The sequence below is a fragment of the Cyanistes caeruleus genome, chromosome 9 (assembly GCF_971803275.1).
Source record: "Cyanistes caeruleus chromosome 9, bCyaCae1.hap1.1, whole genome shotgun sequence".
Lineage (NCBI taxonomy): Eukaryota > Metazoa > Chordata > Aves > Passeriformes > Paridae > Cyanistes > Cyanistes caeruleus.
This window is the reverse complement of record NC_141709.1, coordinates 28890054-28910833: the sequence shown is the minus strand read 5'-3', so window position 1 is coordinate 28910833 and position 20780 is coordinate 28890054. Positions and strand designations below refer to the sequence as shown.

The window sequence follows — 20780 nt, the reverse complement described above, 5'->3', positions numbered from 1 at the left end:
CTCTAGAAGTAAAAATGGGGTGCAAGTGGTGTTAAGATGATTTACTTTCAGCAGTGTCAGTCAGCAGCCATACCTGCCCAAAAGATTTGGGAAAAAAACCTGCAGAATCTTAAAAGGTCTCTAATGGAGAGCACAAAGCTACACTCATTTTTACACAGAGATTTCATCATACACAAGCAACTCACAGAACTGTGGGAAAAACAACCCCAAGCATCCCCAAAAGCAGTAGGAAATCAGGATACTAACACAGTTAATGGAAAAGGAAGGAACAAAGACAGAATTCCCTTGTGGCCAACAACTAGAGTTGCCTGAGAGAGAAAGAAGGTGAAGAGATGAAGCAGAAAAAAGGTTATTAAAGTAGTGGGATTTTTTTTTTCACTATATGTGGATCAACATCTTGCAATCAGCAGTGCATAAGGCACCCCTTTAACCCACCTTGTCTTCAACAGCTCCAAAAGAGCTTTAGTGATGGTTTAGCAAAAAACCAAACAATAAATCCCCACTCCTTAGTGGATAAGCTCACCTATTTACACTGGTTAATATTTAGTGGAACTGAAAGAATGTCTTAAAGGTCTGATTTAGTGCAACAAAAAGCAAGTGTTAGCACCTTTGGGGGACTCAAATTCCAGCTGTCTTTACACTCACATGGTAGCTGGAGCAGTAAAGTACTGAACCTGATCTAAATGACTGCATCTGCCACCACCAGTTTTGTCCATCATCAGCAAACCACTGAAAGAACTTCAAAATATGCTTAGCATCAGCAGAAGTGGTCATGTTTGTCTAACTCCCAATAAACCCACACAGAGCAAAAACAGAATTTGATATTCAACACAAACAAGAAAGATAACTCAGCCACCTATTACCAGCTCTGATCAACAGCCTGAAAAACAGATTATAACTCTGCAATTTCACATTGCTAATTACATAGCAGAGCTTTTTTAAAAAGAGTAAAATTCCATAGGAATTAAATTCATAGGAATTAAATAAGAAATATTAAATACATTTATACAGTAATTAAGAAAAAATGAGCTAGTAGTTCCTTGCAGTTTCTCCAACAGCTGCCTCAATATAGCAAATCACATATAGATTAAAAAATCAGCATATTACCATCTAACCAATCTACAATTTATATAATCTAGTGACTTCACTGTATTAAAACAGCTCTAAATGTATCCAGGACTAAATAACAGCAAATTAAAAACTGAAAGGCTTTTCTTGTTGGGACTACAGTGAAGGATTGAAGTAGCATCACTGCGTATTAAATAAAGACTGTACTAGCTTCAAATTCACGTGGCACAAAATTATTTCAATGTTTCAACCCTAGTGCTTGTAAAAGTTTTGATTTTGTACAAACCTGTTAATTAACAAGCATTTTCTTCACAAATTTTTAAGTAATAGATATGAAAACTGAATTTTAAAAAACATGCACTGATCCTTTCAGTGAATGACTTTTGATCCTTTAAGATTCTAAATACTTAAATTTTCACTGCACTCAAAATTTTGTACAACATATCTGGCATCTAAAATGAAGACAAACAGTAGTCTTGCATTCCAAAGCCACAAAAAATAGTTGATCTAGATTACAGAAAAAAAAAATCATTGAGGAGCCCACCCCAGTTTCTGGATAAATCAGTATGTGTTCTGAATAAATCAGTCTGAAATTCTGAAAATACCTTTATTTCTTTGCAAAATATCACCTCCCTCCACTTTGGTCACAAGATATAAATCAGCAGTTCAAAATTAACATATCCTAAATATAGAATGTTAAACCTGTACGGGCAGAATTCAACAAAAATTAATCCAAAACTCCCCAAATTTTAAAATCTAATGAAAGAAGTAGGTGAAAAGCACAAGTGCATTCTCAAATAATACAAGTCTAACTTCAAGAATTTCCAACATCATCATGACCTTCAGACCTGTGACAGATCTTGCCAAACCAGTTTCATTATTTACATCATCTTTCTCCCCTTCTTACTTGTTAGCCATACTCTCAAATGAAGCAGAAATTAGAGTTTTATTAAATTCCTTTTCTGTCAACCTGACATTTCTCTAAGTTCTTCTTTAGTCTAATGGCAAATTCTGAAAAAGAAAGTTTATCTGAAAGAAAACTTGAACCAATATGACTGCTACCGTGAGCATTAACAGGATTGTCTGCTATGGAACTCAGTATTTCAGAAACTTCACTAAAATAAAAGTATAAATCAACTTATAATTGTTTTCTTGTTGCTGGGTCATACAGAAGGCACTTTGAGGTTTCAATTAGATTAATGCTGTATCACTAAGATTCAGAATAGTTTACAGTGTACTTACTTTAGCAATCTGTAGCAACACAATGCAGTGTTTTATTGATTCTACCATGCTCTAGGGAAAGAAAAATATCAGAAAAAAAATTGTGTTACTATCCCTCAATATTTTGTGTTTATTAGTTGTATAGAATATTGGGTGTGAACTAAATGGACACTCACTTCTGTAGAACCCCTACTTTCCCTTCCCCATTTTTTTTTTCCAGAGACAAAAGCACAGCAGCAGAAAATTGAAGTTTCCAAAGCCACACACAAGTCAGGCTGTCAGGGTGAAATGGAGGTCACTCCAAGCTCCCAGAGTGCTACAGGCAGGTAAATTATCATGGGAAAACAGGCTCAGGGAGCAGGGCTTGTTTAATCTGGAGAGGAAAAGGCTCAGGGAGACCTTATCAGGGGGGATCAATATCTGACTGGGAAAGGAGAGGAAGACAGAGCAAGATTCTTCTCAGTGGTGCCCAGTGACAGGACAAGCAATGGCCACAAACAGAAATAAAGGAAAATCACCTTAAACAAAAGAAAAACCTTTTATTATTTTATGGATGATAAAACACTGGAACAGATTGTCCAGAGAAGCTGTAAAGCCTTCAGCCTTGGAGTTACTCAAAATCTAAACTAGATTTGGTCCTGAGCAACCTGTTCCAGCTGATGGTGCTCTGAGCATAGGGTTGGACTACAGATCTCCAGAGGTTCCTTCCAACCTCAACCATTCCATGATTCCAAGGTGCTGGACAGAAACCTGAACACAGCACCAGAATCAGCCTGCCTCTGCCATCACAATGTTGAACCTAATATGGATCCTCATTTTTCTGTAAAAAGGCTTTAAAAACTTTCTGAAGAAAATAAAGTGAATTTCAGAATCAATATATAATAGTTACAAAAATTAAAGAAACTTACACTAGTTGTTTCTTTGAGACCTTCAATTTTCTGTAAAAGAAAAATCAAAATAGCTTGATTAAAGACAGAATTTCCAGCATCTGGTTTGACCTAAATACTGTATAAAGACAATATTTTAATTTTAAATTGGGGGGAGGAAAAAAAGCCCTTAACCAACATGCTAAAGGCTATTTCCACATATAGACAATTTTCAAGACAAGACTGAAGTCCAACTGAAACTAAAGCTTAAAGACAACAAGGTTATGAATTTCTTAACAGTGACATTAGACACATTTACCCATTAAAATCTATACTTAATTTTTGCATAACACCAACAAAAATTAAATGCAGAATGAAGATTCTAAGTTCATTTTGTATCCTTATAAATTGTACCAAATGGTGGAACATTTCAACACTATTACATGAAGTGACCATCATTCAAGTACAATAAATATTTGCAGTTAAGCACAGCTTGATGCAAATCACAGAAATCAACAGTGCACACATGTTCTTACTCTTTCCACGCCTCCAGTAAAAGTGCATCTGGAAATCTGCCTCCTTAATTTTATCTAGAAACACTGGTTCATAAAGATTTCCTGTGTGGAACTGCACCTCAGGCATGCAAAAGGCATCTGCATGCCATGTTCTACATCAGCATGACCTGGTTCAGGAGCAGATGCTTCCTGTTGATGTCCTTGGCTCTGTCTGCAGAAGGCAAAATCACTAAACTGGACTCAGCACTGAACCTCTACTAATGAAATTACAGGTCATCTTTGTTTTGATTAATTTGAGTGTGCCATGTGATTTGAGTCACAATCTTCTTGATTCTTGAATAATCAAAGTGTGTAAAGGATCCTTTCCCCCCACCAGGCATTGCAAACAAAAACCTCCAGCATAAGAGAAAAACATGCAGCTATAAATCCAAAGAAATGAACAGTTGCAATTTGTGGATTAAAAAGAAAACAAATATAGTGACAGCCTCTCAGGCAATTCCTGAGGGAAAATTTTCAGCTATGCTCTAGATATTACTCAAAGGATGCTGTACATTTTTTTCAGGATTAATTAGCCAAACAGAACCCAGACTCAGCCCTTCCTACTGGAAAGCCTGGACCATTTTTATCTAGGATACATCGTATGAGGGATGTTATATCATGAAGTTATGGTATATTTACTGCTGCTGCTAGCAGAGAAACATGCCAACAGCTAAAAATTCCTTGGCTTTGTTTTTGTTTGTTTTTCACTACGAGACTTCTAGTCTAAACTTATCAACACATATTGAAGGAAGCATTTTAAATATGACAGCATAGAAGTTTTGAGCCTTTATAGCACCAAAATAGAATAGGCAAAAACACACAAATCTTGTTGGATGAAAGATGATGCAGCTGAAGGAGATCATGCAGTTTCAAGGCTGTACAGCCAGCTGGAGACAGCCATCAGCAGCTTTGATCATTCTTTACCCATTTTTTTCCCCAACGTGTTATAGAGTATTTACACACCAAATAAACTGAGATCTCAGTCCCTTCAGTGACATCACCTTTTGCTGAAAATAAGAAAGTGACCTCAGGCCATGTGATGCAATTCAGTGATGTTGGTTTCTCCCCACCCATCTGTAATTTTCCAAGCAGTTCACTGAGACGTTGTTATTCTTACACACAGGTACAGATAAAAGGATAATTTTGTCACAGATCACGTGGAAGATTGAGAGGGGGGAAAAAAACCTCAAGACAAGCAGATTTCTAAGGCCTTTCAGCAAATTATAGAACCATAGTTTTTTTCCTCTATGGAAATGAATCCTTTGTGAGCTGGTCAAATTAAGCAGTGACATTTTGCATTGATCCAGTATTTTTCACATTTGTGCTCTATGACCACCTTGCAAGAACACAGCACACAGAACTTTGTCAATTTAGACACTATGAAATTGTAAGGAAAACCATAAGCAAGTATGTTGAACATAAAACACATTGCCAATAAAAAGCCCCAAAATCCCCAGACATTTATTACTAACGTTTATCACAATTTTCTCTTCTCATCATCCCTAGTCCTTGAAAATTGATAAGATTTTAGTAAGACAGTTCCCCTAGTTTTAGGTAATAAATACACATATTTACATCTGAAACACCAGTTTCCTGCAGATCTACATTTGCAGAATGCAGATCTACAATTGCAGAATGCAATTTGCTATATTTAATCAAACTGCAGGCTGCTGCTGAAACTACTCCCTCTACTTGCTGCTCATTACATCTTCTTGACATCTGATTTTTTAGGAAATCACTGAGGAAGCTAATTTTATCTCATCCAGCATGATTTTTGCCTCATTCAACAATCATGTGACTACAGAGGGATCAGTTAATCCAGCAGAGAGGCAGCAGAGGCACATAGCAGGAGCTGACTCATGGTTGAAATCTGTAAGGTGCAACCCAAATCTGTGTGTTCAGCCTTGGATTTACTTCACAAAAAGCACTTATTTTGAACCAAACAGCTTAAGCAGGCTGCACTTGCCTCCCAGATCCTGTTAAGTAATGTCAGCTTTGTTCCAGCCTGCCAACATGCACCTCTTTGCTGTTCTGATGCCTTTGAGTGCTTCAGTTCTCCCTGATGTGTGGTCAAGATAACTACATAAAATTGAACAGAAAAACTGTCTTGGAGTTCCCACCAGTAATATTGGTAACACTTTAAGAAAGCAAGGTCCTGTCTTGTCTTCACCTTGAAACACCAGTACCCTCAGATCAGATCAGACCCCTCCTTCCCCTCCTCTGCAATCAGATACAAACATTGCACCCACCAGGAGATTCAGCAGAACTGGCAGCACTGCTGGTTGTGCACGATCACACCAGATCCTGCTGGCTGCACTTCTGCCAGAACAATGCAGCACAAGGAACTCATGACAATCCCTGTATTTTCATCAGACCTACATCTGCAATGTCTTCATCCAAGTTCAAGAGACTACCACATCTCAGGAGGAAGATATACAGGAGATCTTGAGGCATGTCAGAACACACATAACCTATGTCATCACCTTCAAAACACCAAATATTCCATAACTAAAAGCCAGCTCACCCAGTGCTCTGTGAACTTGCAAAAACAGCAGCTCAGGTTTGAAATCCCTGGCCATAAACAGTTGCAGAACAGCACTCAGATGGCTGGGAAACACTTAAAACTCAAATATCCAAAACTTGCTTCTTCAGAGGAAAGATCTAAGGGTTTGCTGGAAGTACCCTGCAGATTACACTCAGCTCATAATCTGATGATGATAGCTGAACCATACTTCCATAAACAAATAGGGAAACTGCTAAATACTGTATCACAAAACTTCTCAGTACAGGAAGAGATGTGATCAAAAGAGTGCTTTGTCAAGTCTTCTTCATTTTTAATAGAGAATAAATGGAATCTGTAGTAATAGCAATCCTCATCAAGATTTAAAACCAGAGGATGCCAACCTCTCCTAAATGAGCCTCCTCCTTTCTCTATAAATTCAATCCATCTGTCCCATAGATACTTTGCAGAGATAATTGAAGAAGTCAGCACAACATGTGGAAATTCTCTAGGGATTAGGAGCACTACCACAGGAAAAAAGAAAGTACTGCCTGATCTGCAAAGTAGCATCTGGAGGGAGGTCAAAATTGAAGGACAACTCTTCCCAGTAAGACACACTGAAGAAGTACAAAACCCTCAGACGTTAGTCTTGTGGCCAGATTAAACACACTGACAGAAATGTACTTCAAAGTTCTTTTAAAAGCCTGTACATGAGAAAGAACTCCCCAAGACACCACCTAACACATCAGGCAAGATGAATAACACTTGAAAGGTCACAAGCATTATGAAGACGTAAAATTAATCACAGAAAGCATCAAGGAGTTTTCAAAACAGGAACCAAACACCAAGAGAACACAGCTTGTTTTCCACAAGAGACATTGAGGGAGGGGACAAGGATGAAATACACCACTGCTCATATCAAAATTACTGCACTTGCTGAAGAGAAGCAACTCCTCTGCAATAAACCCTTCATAAGGAATTGTTAAATCCCTCCTCCACACACACAAATTAATATATGAAACCTGCATGACACTTAATGCCAAATCCACACCATCAAAGGTATGTGCCAGCCTTAAACAGTGCTTGAACTCAGACCTGCAGAGCTGATTTTGGGATGGAATAGGAGGGGATGCAAAGAACACAAATCATTTATTTGAATTACACCCTTGATTAAAGAGCAGTGCTCCCCACTACTACATTTCTGGCACCCTCACTTCAGTGAATGAATTGTGGCATTCTCAGATTTCCAGTGTGTCATAGACCTACACAGAATGCAGATTGATTATGTGAAATACATGATTAGGAGTATTCTTTTCCTTTGGAATAGCTTTGTAATTCCTACCAACATTAAACACTCACTCTTGTTAAAGATTAAAAAATAATGAATTCAGGTTAAAATGCTTCCAACACTGTTAGAATTATTTCTGACAGACTGAAACCTTTTTTAATGTTATGATGCACATTATTAGTAAAACTCTTTTTGGTAACTTAGTCACAACACGACTGTTTTAAGTTATTCAAATTGCTTGAAGTGATTTTGACAACTCAATAGATGTGTACTTAGCATTTCTACTACAGCAAACTGATGCACAACACCACCTGATAAACAAGCAATTTTTAAGACAAAATGTACTTGCTTTTCTCTGTTCATCATCTTTGCAGTTCTGGAGTTTTTCATCAAAGAGCTAAAAGAAAGAGATACTTGTGAAAATGCTGAAAATGTTATTTTTCCATATAAAATCATACAGAAACACCAATATTTCAAAACTAAAAAGTTAGCATTTAATAAGCATAAAGTCATACAACCCTGGTATTTGGATCCAAAGGAGTTTTGGCCTAATATTTCTTTACAGCATTTATTATATAACAGATTTGTAACTAATTTCTCACGTCATCCCATCCTGCAAGAGACCAAATCTCACAGCTAAGCCTGAGAATTCTACCACAATTTGAACAAATAGGCACAGTTAAATAACATAACTGAACTCATCAGAACACTTTCAGCTGCCTTTCTTCTATTTCAGCAAAAATCTTTGGGGCATATGAAACATTTAAACAAAAAAGCTTTAACTCTCATCAACCCCTCCAGGTACCTTGATTCAGGTACATGATCCAAATCAGGTAAGATTTATAAGTGCATTTTTGGGGGAAGATATGACTTCCTAGCATCAATTTATTTTCTTAGAAGTGGGATATGAGATGCAACAAAACAAAGTGAAACAAACCCTCACTGAAAAGCCTGCATGTGCATTTGCTGAAATGACTCAACAGAGGCCTCCAAGGGCACTCTAAGGTGCACACACAACCATGAAGTTGCTCAAGGAAGAGAAAAGACTATGGGTAATGCTAAAAGTTCATCATATCCACCCTCGTAGCTTAGAGAAGAGGATGTAATTTTTAGGAAGTGAGCTGCAGCTCTTCACTCAATTGCTTGCCTCAAACCTACTCATGTGTTCCCTTTCCCTTGAGGGCTGATTTCTAGTTCTAAAAATAGACTGTGATCTTGGTCTCTGTCCATCCTCAAACTGACTCATCTTTCATTATTAATTAACTTCTATCCCCCTCCTCCCAGCTGGCCTGAAATCACAACTAGAAGGTGTAAAGATTCAAATACCTTCTGTCAGTGAAGTGATGGCTCCAGAGCAGCAGACAAAGAGAGCTCCTGATCAAGTCTTTTGCAGGGCAGCTCTGAATTCTGTTTGCATCTCTTCTGCCTACTTTCATTTTTGTTGCTGTGCTCATCCTCCTCTCCACCCTACCCTCCAACTGAATTTTTGCTGAATATCCCACATGCAATACTTGCACGTTATATCAGGGAAAAAAAATCCAACCCAGCAAAACTGAAGCAATTTAACAGCAAATTTAACTTGCTGAGTCATGAGAAAAAGGTGTCCTAAGCAGCAGCAAAAAGTGTTTTTCTTAATAAGGTGAGTACTGAGAGAAACGACCTCATTGTCCCTTACATTTCCATCTATTCTTAAAATACAAAGTTTAAAAGAGGTATATTGTACAACATTCCTACAGAATGCTTTCACTCAAGGACAAAGCATGGATTACCTACCACCACTGCCACAAAGTCTGAAACTATCTGCAACTGCAGTTACACATCACTTGACAAAATCCTCTCAAGATAGATTCTAAAATGCTATGAGCAACATAATGATTTAATTCTGTTTTAAAATGAAACTTAATATATTTAACCTTGCCATTTTCATAGAGGTTTTATATAAAACAGAATCTTTCATCCATTGTAAACCATTTTATATAAATCTGATATTATTATTATTAATAGAGATATTCTAATTTTAATAATCTAAAGAAAAAGGCATTTTCATCTTGACTGACTCTCTCTCTCTCTGCTGAGCTTCCTTTCAAGCTGGCCTTGAAATCCAGCCCGAAAAGCAGACCCCCAGCACAGTAAATGCAGCATTTAGTTACCATACCTTCAACTGGTCTATCAAGATCTGTAAGTAAGCATCAGCCTCAGTAAGTTTCTTGTCAAAATCATGAACGCTGGGAACAAATCCTGAATCCACACCCTAGAAATAAGTAAACAAATAAAAATCAAATATTTAATTGGTGTTTCAGAGGAGAAAAAAATCACAACAACAATATGGTTTTGCCTGCCATCTGACTGAGAAAATGCTGCCTCGTCTCTCATCCTGCCACATGCAAACACAGGCACACAGCTGAACACATTTGGCTTCTATTTGCAGCTAAATCAGTAGCAGTAAATTGCTGCACATTTTCAGAGGGGGTATAATCATCACACACCAGAGTATTTCATTACTTATGATTGAACAAATCCTTTTAAATTACACTGATTAAAGTTTCTTTATAAAATATAAAGGAGAATTCACATTTTTCTGAAAACTGGCTTGTGATTCCATATCCTTACACTTCAGCTAGGGAAGCCCAAATCATACCCAATGGGATAACTGCACTTTCCACACTTCAGACAGTATTGCTCAACTCACAGCTCCCTAGCTAAGGACTGCTAAATCTTTTCTTAAATATCTTTGACCTGAAAAGTTCAAAATTGTTAGTCCTGGTTGCCCCAATTCCTTTACAGCTATAATGATTTGCATCCTTGTCACTGTATCTGAATTTTGACATTTTGTTGCACACACACCACCACAGACAATGTATCAATGCAATGATAATGATTACTTTTATATTTTCTTGCTTGTTTCTCCTAATAATATAACACTCAGAGCAAACTTCTGTATATAACATAATCCCTATCTTTAAACAGATACCCAAACAAATTCCCACTGGGATACAACATCTTTAATTAGAGGAATGAAAAGAGAGGATTCTTGATTACTTCTGCCTTCATGCACATATGCTATGTAAATACATTAGAAGTTTATTTATGTAATGCCTTTAATGCAAATGGAACTGTGAAACAAATACTGAAGCACACCCAGTTAGAAAAGATTCTACACTATAAGATAAATGTATATAGGAGGAAAACCTCATGAAGGATAAAGAAGCAAACATCAGTTTTAACAGAACATAGAGAACATCACAGCAGTGACAACTTTGCTACCAGCCTCGGTATTTTCACCTGTACTCACATTGATTTCAAACAGAACAACTTCAAACTCTTCTGAAACCATCAACTGCAGCTTGAACTGCTGAGGATCTCAAGAGTCTGAGCATGTAAAGATCAACCAGTGGGGAAAACATTTCGCATGGAAGACAGGCAATCTGTATTTGTAAAATTCCACATTAATGTAGCATTTTCTTTGGCATTGTTTGCTCTGTCAGAACAATTTCTCTTATTTTTGTATGATACTGGGCCATCATATTAAGAGTTTTATTGAGGGCTCTTCTGAGGTGTGAGCACTTTTGTGCAGCAATGGAATGACTTGCACAGTACCACACACAGCCTAAAACATGAACCCATCTACTGACAGTAGAAAATATTCTTTACTCATTTGCTACAGGCAGGCATGAAGATCTTGACAACAACTTTACAGGAGTAAATCTATCCATACAGATGGGTTAGTAATCAAAAAAGATACTTCACCTATATTAAACAGTGAACACGGGTCAAATTTAGAAATAGTGTGAAACAAAGAGCATGGAGGAGAAGATGAGAAAAAAAGAAACCATTTTGACTATAACAAAAAATAAATACAAAAAGCACAGAGTGTAACAAGTTATCAAAAAAAAAAATAATAGGCAGAAGGGAGAGCACTCTCAACTGAACAACTTTTGATACTTGCTCAAACTAGTTTAAATTACACTGAAACTACATCTGATATAATGTGACATTAGTATTCAATTTCCTTCTTGAAAATGGAACTGTCTGTACAGCTACCCATCAGCCAACCTCATCAGTTCAGAAAACGGTCCTGCAAGCTCAGTTAAAAAATCTGGAGGTCAGGTTTCATATACCAAACCACATGAACTATGCAGGAAATTTCTGCTGAAGATACTATACAAAGAGATAAAGTTTACAGTGCGTGATATCTGTATGCTGCATCAAAATACTGATTTTTATTTCAGTCCTCACTCAATGACTACTAATATGTAACTGGTATTTTTAGTGGTGGCTTAAAGAGAAAATTCCATTCTTGAATTTCAGGCTCTTAGAACTAAGGGAAAAGCTGATCAAAACATTCAGTGTTACAACTGAGCACAGACACCCACACAAAACACAGAGTGAAAATTGTAATCTAAGAAGTTCTATTAGAAAATTAAAACTTCAAACAATGTAAAGAGGAAGCCATAAAACCAGGTAAAGTGTCAAGCTGAACATAATGGAGATGAAACATGAGAATAATTCTGCAAAACACAGGTACTTAAAGCTGCAGCACCTCAGTAGTTTGCTCCTAGGTACTTAAGATGAAATTTGATAACCTTCTCAGCAAATTTATTAGTCTGTGTTATATGAAATTAGGTTAATAATTTCTCACACAGTTTTAGAACTGAAAAACTTGAGAAAATTGTAAAGTTGAGCAATACCGTAGAAAAAAGCAACCTGCATAAATAGCAAACAAAATCAATCAGTATTTCAAACCCTCAGCAGTAATTTAGAACGAGGAGATACACAAAGTGCAGATTTGCACAACAAATGCTTATTTCTTGATTTCCTGGTCACCCAAAGCCACAGTAAAGGTAAAATGGGAACCCTTTCTGTTCTACCCTGCCATGAAGGAAATGAGGATTCAAAAGAAACAGATGAGCAGAGCCACTAGAATGGCATTTAACAGCTTGGTAAACTTGAACATTAGGAATGTGCACATCTCAATGAGCAATCAAATTTTTATGAGGAACTTGTAAAATATGCTGCTCACCTATTCACAGGCTGAAAAAACAGGTTGCCTGCAGACATTGTTTAACCTCCACCCTTGGAGGGCAGAGTTCCAAACTCAGGATTTGACCTTTGACAACCTGATCTAAAGTACAAGTTTGCCTTGAGTTGAAAAGGTGTTTGGAACAACCTTGATTTCCAGAGGTCTTCTCCAGCTGAAGCCATCATGTGACTGAAATAAGTATCTTCAAATTATGGAAAAGAACAGGAATCCAGACTACTTTTGATCTTCAGAAATACACTGACTCTCTTACTGTCAGTATCTATCTGAAGAAGTATGACTTGTTTTTCCATTGAGTAACTACATCTAATTGTAAGTAGACTTTATTAACCTAATATTAACTTTATTAACTTTGTGTTCATGAAAGTTTAAAAGAATTACAGATGAAATAGCTGCACAAGTAAGTAATTAAAAAAAATTTTACTCTGCCCACCACCCCCCAAAACAAGAAATTTGGTGTCAAAACAAATTGTCTGATGTCTGACTGTTTCCCACCAAGAAAACCATACTGATAAGAACTCTGGAGAAAAGAGAAAAAGGTACCATGGCATTCTTTCCATCATCCTCCCTCCCTCCCACAACTTCTGGAATGTCCCTCCCCTCCAGGACACAGCAAAAACTTAAGGCCCAGACTCTCCAGGGCACATCCCAATGCCAGTGTTTGCAGGAGGAGGCAGGGCCCAGCAGCACTGACCAGTCTCAGGTGTCCCAGTGGGATCTCTGTGATCCCCAGTGATGTGGAGTGACCAGACAGGATGGTTTTCCTAGGAAAGGGTTTCCATGGTGGTCTTGAGCTGAGTAAACAATTCCTGTGCTAACAGTCCTCCAAATTATTCCCCTCATACACAACCCTTTCTTTTTTTTGAGAAGGTAAACAGGAGGGCAACAACAAAACATAACCTAATTGAAAATACATATTATGAGCTTTATTTTCATTACAGAACTGCTAGCACCAAGGGAGTTTCATGTTGTTTCCTTGTCCTCCAAATTAGAAGTCACACATATCTCTAATGCATTTGTATTCTAAACTTGTCCATGCTGAGAAGTAATTCAGCCTAATTTGAACCAGTCATTTCAAACTCGGATGGGATGAAAAGATTGCATCATCCTTAGAAGAAGCATACCAGAAAAATGCAACTATATTTCTCAAATAAAAGTATTACAATTATAGCTTGCCTGGGGAAGGAAGACAGAAAGCTGTAGGAGTGGAATTTCTCATCTTTTTGATGCAGGCACCCCATGACATGAAGACACTGCTTCGACATTTTTCATCTAATTAGGATTCCAAATCCAACAAAACATTCCTGTGTAAGTTAGTTTGAAGGAGTGAATAAGAATGTTTTCCTTTCATCCACAATATCTCATCAGAAACATATCCCCTGCCTACATCATGCTTGATTCTGATGAGCTGGACATTGCCTGTAAGGATCACTGATAAAAAATTGAAGAAAAACAAGAAATCAACTTGTAAGCCACTAAACAAGAGCACTTTTGTGGCAAGAACAACTCTATTTTTTTCCTCTGCTAGATTTTTATGCAATATTTGAAGCTCAGAATGTAAGTGTTTGAAAACAAATATATGGCTTGTGGAAAGCATACAACCCCTTCCAAACAAAATATTGCATTTCTTACAGGAAAAAAAAAAAACAACCCACAAAATTCTTAGCAAAGACTGTGCAGCTGTAGATAATATCAGATCTTCAAGGAGAACAGAAAGTTCAGAAGGCAGAAACATTAATGCACTGATGTAAAATTCTGTCTTTAAAGCGTAGGTTACAATTCTGAAGCCTCACAAACACTAAGTCCATCTTAGAGTCCCATTCCTTTACCCATATAATCTATAATCAATGCAGACAATGCACATGTTCTGGGGTACTCAGGCACTATCCTGATTATTTCATTAACAAAACCTGAAAAGGGCAGCAAGGCTGCCAACCTCATGTCCTCCCACCAGCGCTTGAAAAACATCTATACTGGATATAGTCTTAATCTAAAAGAGCCTGGTTTTAGTTTTATGCAAGAATTCTTGACTCATACTGGAAGCAGCACTGAAAAGCCAGTTAAAAACAATACAACATAGAGTGTAATATACTTAACACACAAGAAAGTTTTACTCTACCTTATGTTCTTGCTTGCAGCTTTAGAAAGGTCAGAAAAAATCCTGGTTAATGCAATACTAAGTGAACTGCTACTATCAACATTTCATAAATACTTTGCACAAGCATAAATGAACAGGAAACAAATCAGTACCCCTGCTGTTTACTCTAGCTTTTACTCTGCTCTTTCTTTTGAGTCAGCATAAACATTTACCTTGTCACATAAACAACTCAATGTGGAAACTAATCAGGGTTAAAAATAAACTCAGAAAGAGAGAGCAGCAGGAAGACCAATTTTAAGTTCCAAATTCTACCCTTCTTGCCACACTGCCTCTTCTCTTTTGCTAGAAGTGAGACAGGACTGCTTCCAGCAGCAGCACCAACTCCTACATTTTGGTGAAGCCATGGTGTAACTCAGTGTTTAAGCCACTGAATCTACTCTTCACAGCAGCCAGTGCAGACCCACTTATTAGAATGAAGTTTTCTTATCATTTCCTCCTTAGGAAGTAAACATCTTGTTTAAATTATGGATTTATCAACCCAGAAAGCAATTAATTTTCACTTATTCCTTCCACTGTTATGGTGGTTAGAAATGGCCCACCTTCGTAATTTCAGTTCCTTTGTCTCTACAGAGGCCACTTAGAGGCTGAAGTAGTTTAATGTAGATCAAATAAGGAAGTTACTGTGTTACTGTGGTCCTAAAAGACATGAGCTATCCATCATAACTCACAAGACAATTCCAGAACCAAATTCCACTGCCCAAAAGTACTAGGGTGCTGCCAGGGTGTACTTGACAGGCAGCAAGGAAAGCAGGACGATAAGAAGCACGTCCTGTCTGAATGGGACTGCTGGTTGACATAAGATGCTGCTGAGGAGCTGAAGAAAATGTGAGATAACTTATCTGCCCACACAAACACGAAACTTTAGCCACAATATGCGTTCATCCCATGCACACCCTCCCCTCTCCTGTGGGTATGAGGCAACTGCTGTGCTGCCACTGCAAAGCCACAGGCCTGCTAATGCCACGATATAACAATTTGGGGGGATAAGGGGAAAAACGCTGGGGGGTTCAGAATGGCATTTCCAGTAGTATCACACCATCTGTTCAATGATTCTTCCACAGACAAAGCTAATACTAGAACTACTATGTGTATTTTTAGCAATAGCTTTAATACAAGTGCATACAAAACCACAGCACACTTCAGTTTTAAAATTCAAACAAATCAGGGTTCAAGTGTATCTGAAACGTTTCCTCCCTATTGTTGTTCTCTTTGGAGACATTAGTAATTGTCAGCTCTCTGGACAGTTTGGGTCATTTTACACATTCTGTGTATTTATGACTCAGTTCCTTGACTGTAGCTCATTTTAGGCTTGGGGGAGGGGGCAGAAGAAGTGTGTTTTATTCTGTGTTTCAAAAACATTTCCATTATAAATAGTGAAGGACAACACAGCAGAACATTTAGACAAAAAAAAACCCAGCAAGATTAATCAGACTAGAGAACACAAAGACACCACTTCACGTCTCGCATTAACTCATAATCCTTCCTGATTTGGTTCACACAACACACAAACCACCTGGGCTTTGGTACCGTTTCTCACAGTTCAGATGAGTTTTTAGTACAGCAAAGTCAACTTTAAGTCTGACTTTCAAACTTGAACACTCACTCCTGGTACCAGCACAGGCAGACTGAAAGCGGCATGGAAATATGAACAAAATACTCTGAAAAGATACAACATTTTGGGCAAAACCAGACGCCTAAAGGTTTTAAGTGACTGTCAACCACATGTTTCGTTAGCGACAGAAACTAAGAACCTAAGAAAATGCCTTTACAGAAAATAATCTCTGCCGCGGCACTCAGACCCCGCCATCCCGCTGAGCCAATAATCCCCCAAAGAACCCGTTTGACTGTTTTGCCCGAAGGAAAAGGAAAGCGAAAGAACATTCAAGTGCGTGGAGCGCCGTTTTGTTCCAAGGCTATTGAAGCCAAGGCATGTCTGTGTATCCGGTACAGCTCCCCTGCGGGCGGACGGGACCGGCCGGCACTCGCAGCTGCCCGGGGCTCCGTGCCCGCTGCCCCGCGGCCCCGCTCCCGTCCCCGCCGTGCCCGGAAGGGCAGGGCAGCGCCAGCGCCGCTCGGCCGCCAAGGGCAGGGGCTCGCTGCCCGCCCGGGTGGCGACCGGGGCTGGCCCGAGGGACACCCGCAGCCCCGACCCGCGCCCCCCCGGCCCGTACTCACACCGGCCATCCCTCGGTGCTACGAGCGGAGCGCAGGAGCGGGGCTGGCCGCCCGCCCGCCGCCGGGCCCCGGCAGCGCCGCCTCCAGCGGGGCGGGAAGGGGCGGGATGGGAAGGGCAGGACCCCCCGGCCGCGGCCCCGCCGAGCGCGTCACGAACGAGGCGAACGGAGATTGGAGAGGGGGCGGCCCGGCCCCGAGAACCGCGGCCGGGGAAGGGAGGGGTGAAGGCCGGCAGGGCCTGGCCGGCCATGGAGGCCCGGGGATGGCTCCGCCTGGATTCACCCCGCGCTCGGCTCTGCGAGCATCCCCCGAAAGTTCGGCCCTTGCTCGTTCCGCCCGCACGTCCCACCGGTGAGGGCGAACGGAATGAAGACCACACTTCCTAAGCCATGAAAGAAAGAGGTTTGGCAAGGAGGTCCAGTCGTGTTTCGCTCTTAAATCAGTGCCTGTTCCTGTGGCAAACCTTGGCAGTCCCTGAATGGGGGTGTAAGTGGACACTATTCCACAAACAAGGGCCAGAGGCTAAAAGGTTACACGACTCATACACTGAAGACGGTTCTTGAAAACGAGTGGGGAGGACACAGCAGTGGCCCACAAAGAATTTCATTCAATGGTGAACATATTTACAAGGATGGAGGATATGTTTCTTAATACTCAGTTCCTGTGTTTTAATTATTCACTCAAACATTAGTAGATAAATTACTAACTTGGGTTTGTTTGGTTTTTTTTCTAAATATGCCTTACTTGTTTGAAAAACTCCAGGAACGTGAACAGTTATGTAATGGGAAACAGTTCCATTATTAGCTGCTACCATGAAATCTATTTCTGCCAATATAACTACACTCACAATTTCTAGAGAGCATGGAAGTGTACATTTTGATAAAATTAATGTATATTCTGGTGTTTCATTCCTTGACTCTGTAGCTCCATGTCATAAAAACTTTTTCAGATGGAGAAAACAGCACAGATTCCTTTTACTTCATTTCAGACCCTAACTCACATTAACCTATTCACTTTCTGAGCTGAGGTCGGGGAAAGAGGCATCCCTTGGGAGGGAGCTCAGCCTTTCTACATCCACATCCTGTTCCCTAGGTAATCCCTGTCTCCTCAGATCCACTGCAGAGTGGGGTTCTTCAGCCCTTGGTCAGCTGCTGTGTCCAGATGGAAAGATTACTTCTGACAGACCCATGGCATGGTAGGAAGAGTAAAAAGCTGATTGTCAAATGGGAATTTTTATCCAGGGATCTGCTATTCTCTAGAAAAATTGTAGTGGTCTTTAATAGATGAAAGAAGGTTGAAACTCACTAACAGGTAACTCAGTAACTCACTGTCTAACAGGTAAATTGACCAAGATAGTACAAGTGTCTAAAGTTGGATGGGTCAAATTCAGGCTGGTTCTAACTCTTTACATCAGGCAAATGTAATCTAAATCAATCTTCATAAGCTTCTCTTTATGAGATATGAGAGATTTTCCTTTATCTTTCTTCACACTGAATCAAATCAATCAGATTCACTGAATCAGACTTCACACCAAATCAAATCAATGTGAAGAGACTTAATTGTCTTGCTATATATTCTCTTTCCATACTACAAAAGCACAACCAAAGCTTTATCCAAAACAAATAATGAACTCCTGCTTTAAGATTTCTACACTGGCACCAGACACTTATATAGTACAACCCAAACCCCTTTCATCAGTTTGGGTTTCTCTCCAGGTCAAAAATAAATGTTCAGCAAGTCTTATAGACATGTCCAGCTCTAGGGTATCACCAGAAACTGATCTTAGATCATAGAACCACAAAGTATCCAGAGCTGGAAGTGACCCACAAGGATGACAGAGTCCAGCTCCTAGGTAACTAAAATTAAGAACCATCTTCAATCCAACCATCTGTCTTTAGAACCAGAAAACCACTGATACCCAGCTTAAACAGTGATATCCAGCTTCAAACAAGCTATTTTTGTCATCCAGAAAGAGGTTCAATACTGCTGTCTCATTTTCATTTCCAACTTAGGTGGCATACAAGCGCACAAGAGTCTTGACCCAAAAAGGACTAACTCCTAGTTTTAAACAAAAAATAACCAAAAAACCCCAACTGAAACCCAAATTAAATGTGCAATAATAAATCCAGAACCTTATAATAAATATACAGTATAAATAAATATGAGTTAATAAGTATATATCTTATAAATATGAGTTCATAAAGGAAAGTCTCATTCTGACTTATCATTATGGTGGGACAAGAAAAATGTGACAGACTCGAATCTAAACAAATGTATCCAATTGTATAGGCTATAGAACAGCCAGATATTATACAAGATGTGTTGGATATTAGCAGTTATGTCACTGCATCTCATTACTTCAAAAAAAAAAAGTACAAGTGAAAACTGAAACATGCCTGAAGTTGGAGGGTATGGCGGAGGATGGTGTCCTCTAAAGCATGGATCCACTTCTCCCTCTCATCTGCATCTCGAGCTGAAAAAGTATTCAAAAGATATTGTTAAAATAAACATGCAGTCTTATATACTAAAAAGCATAGGCAAACAGATCTGATGTCCACACTAAATATGGAAATTAACCATATGTCTTCGTTAATCACCAACCACATAATTCCACAGTTACCTTTATTCTGTTTCTTGTGGTTACAGCTCTGTCCCTTGTCCAGCTTTGGGGAAACACGTGCAAAGAGTTTGCACAGACATTTCTCAATTCATTAAGTAATTTTAAAATTTTCTTATTTACAAGAAATAAACCTGTAATAAATTATCCAGTAATTCTACTTCAGTGTGGACATAGTAACTTTCAGGTATGGATTCATAATACAGGATAAACACCCCTAACGGGTCACTGGTGTGAATAATGAAGCACAAAGAATAATCTTAAATATACAACGAACATTAAATTGAAGAAAATCCTACTCTAAAACTGATTTCTTTCCATCCTACCCCCAGTACAGAAATGCCACCTTTACTTCACTAGTCTGAAAGAACTCCTTGCTGTGCTCTAGGAGTGCTTAAAAAACAAAGAAGCAGAGTCGGTGGACTGCAGGTAAAGAAAAAAAGGAAAATTCCAGAGGCATTAAATAGACTAAACAAACTGGCCTGTACACGGTTTGAGAATAGTTATTAACAATTGTTTCTAGCTCCTCATTCAAATAGAAGATACTAAAAAAACAGGAAGCCTGCTAAAAGCAAGGAAAACTTAAGTGAGCTAGCACCTATTATGAATCAGCGAACTGAGATTTCTATCTCACTTATTTTTAAGTAGCTCAGAGGAAATATCCTTAGGTTATACTGAAATGTACTCTCCAGCTCAAAATTCTTTGTTTCAATGTTCCCTTCCTCACCCCTTTGTTTCCATTGTTTCTATTTTTTTGGAATTCTGCAGCTTAAACCTATTAGTACTTAAAAATGTCCCGAGTCTTCTGAATATGTAGATTCTTCTAAACTCCCCAAAGATAATCCTACTAGTTTAAAGATAAATATACTGCACTGTTTACTTCAGCATATATACACCAAAAATGTCAAGTTAACAAAGCCATCAGGAAAGAATTGACAATGTATGTGTTTGTGAGAAGTAATTATTAATGTCTTTTTAATACATAAACTTGCTCGGAGCCCAACTGATGAGGTGGCCTCACAAAATAGTGGGGCAAAACTTTCACTACACACAAGGTAAAAGATTGAAATCTATCCAGGTTTTTCCTAAAAATATACATTTTTCCAATCTACTACAAGTCAATCCTAATTCACAGTTCTTTTAAAATAGTAGAGAATGATAAATTGCCACAGGTATTTTGGCCACAATACCATTAACCTGAACAAATTAAAACTAGACATAAGGGAAAGTGGCTACCAAAGTGCTTTCAGGTGCACAGAGAAAGAGGAAGAAGTTAAAGTAATTAAATGTTACTC

The 20780-nt window shown here is 38.7% G+C and overlaps 1 protein-coding gene across 13 annotated transcripts in view; it reads right to left on the bottom strand.

Annotated features, from left to right (window-relative positions):
- Nucleotides 1–20780, bottom strand: part of OSBPL9 (oxysterol binding protein like 9) — a 58744-nt gene that overhangs the window by 13953 nt on the left and 24011 nt on the right. For 4 of the 13 annotated variants that reach the window (XM_086842135.1, XM_086842136.1, XM_086842137.1 and 1 more), the window contains 5 exons: nucleotides 19265–19341; nucleotides 9653–9748; nucleotides 7847–7894; nucleotides 3198–3227; nucleotides 2311–2361 (listed from right to left, as the gene is read on the bottom strand). In XM_086842135.1, coding sequence (XP_086698261.1) covers nucleotides 2311–2361; nucleotides 3198–3227; nucleotides 7847–7894; nucleotides 9653–9748; nucleotides 19265–19341 — 302 coding nt within the window. Of the gene's footprint in view, nucleotides 1–2310; nucleotides 2362–3197; nucleotides 3228–7842; nucleotides 7895–9652; nucleotides 9749–14654; nucleotides 14840–16868; nucleotides 17166–19264; nucleotides 19342–20780 lie in introns of those variants that run through there. The other 9 variants (XM_086842141.1, XM_086842143.1, XM_086842140.1 and 6 more) reach the window with 8 other exon arrangements.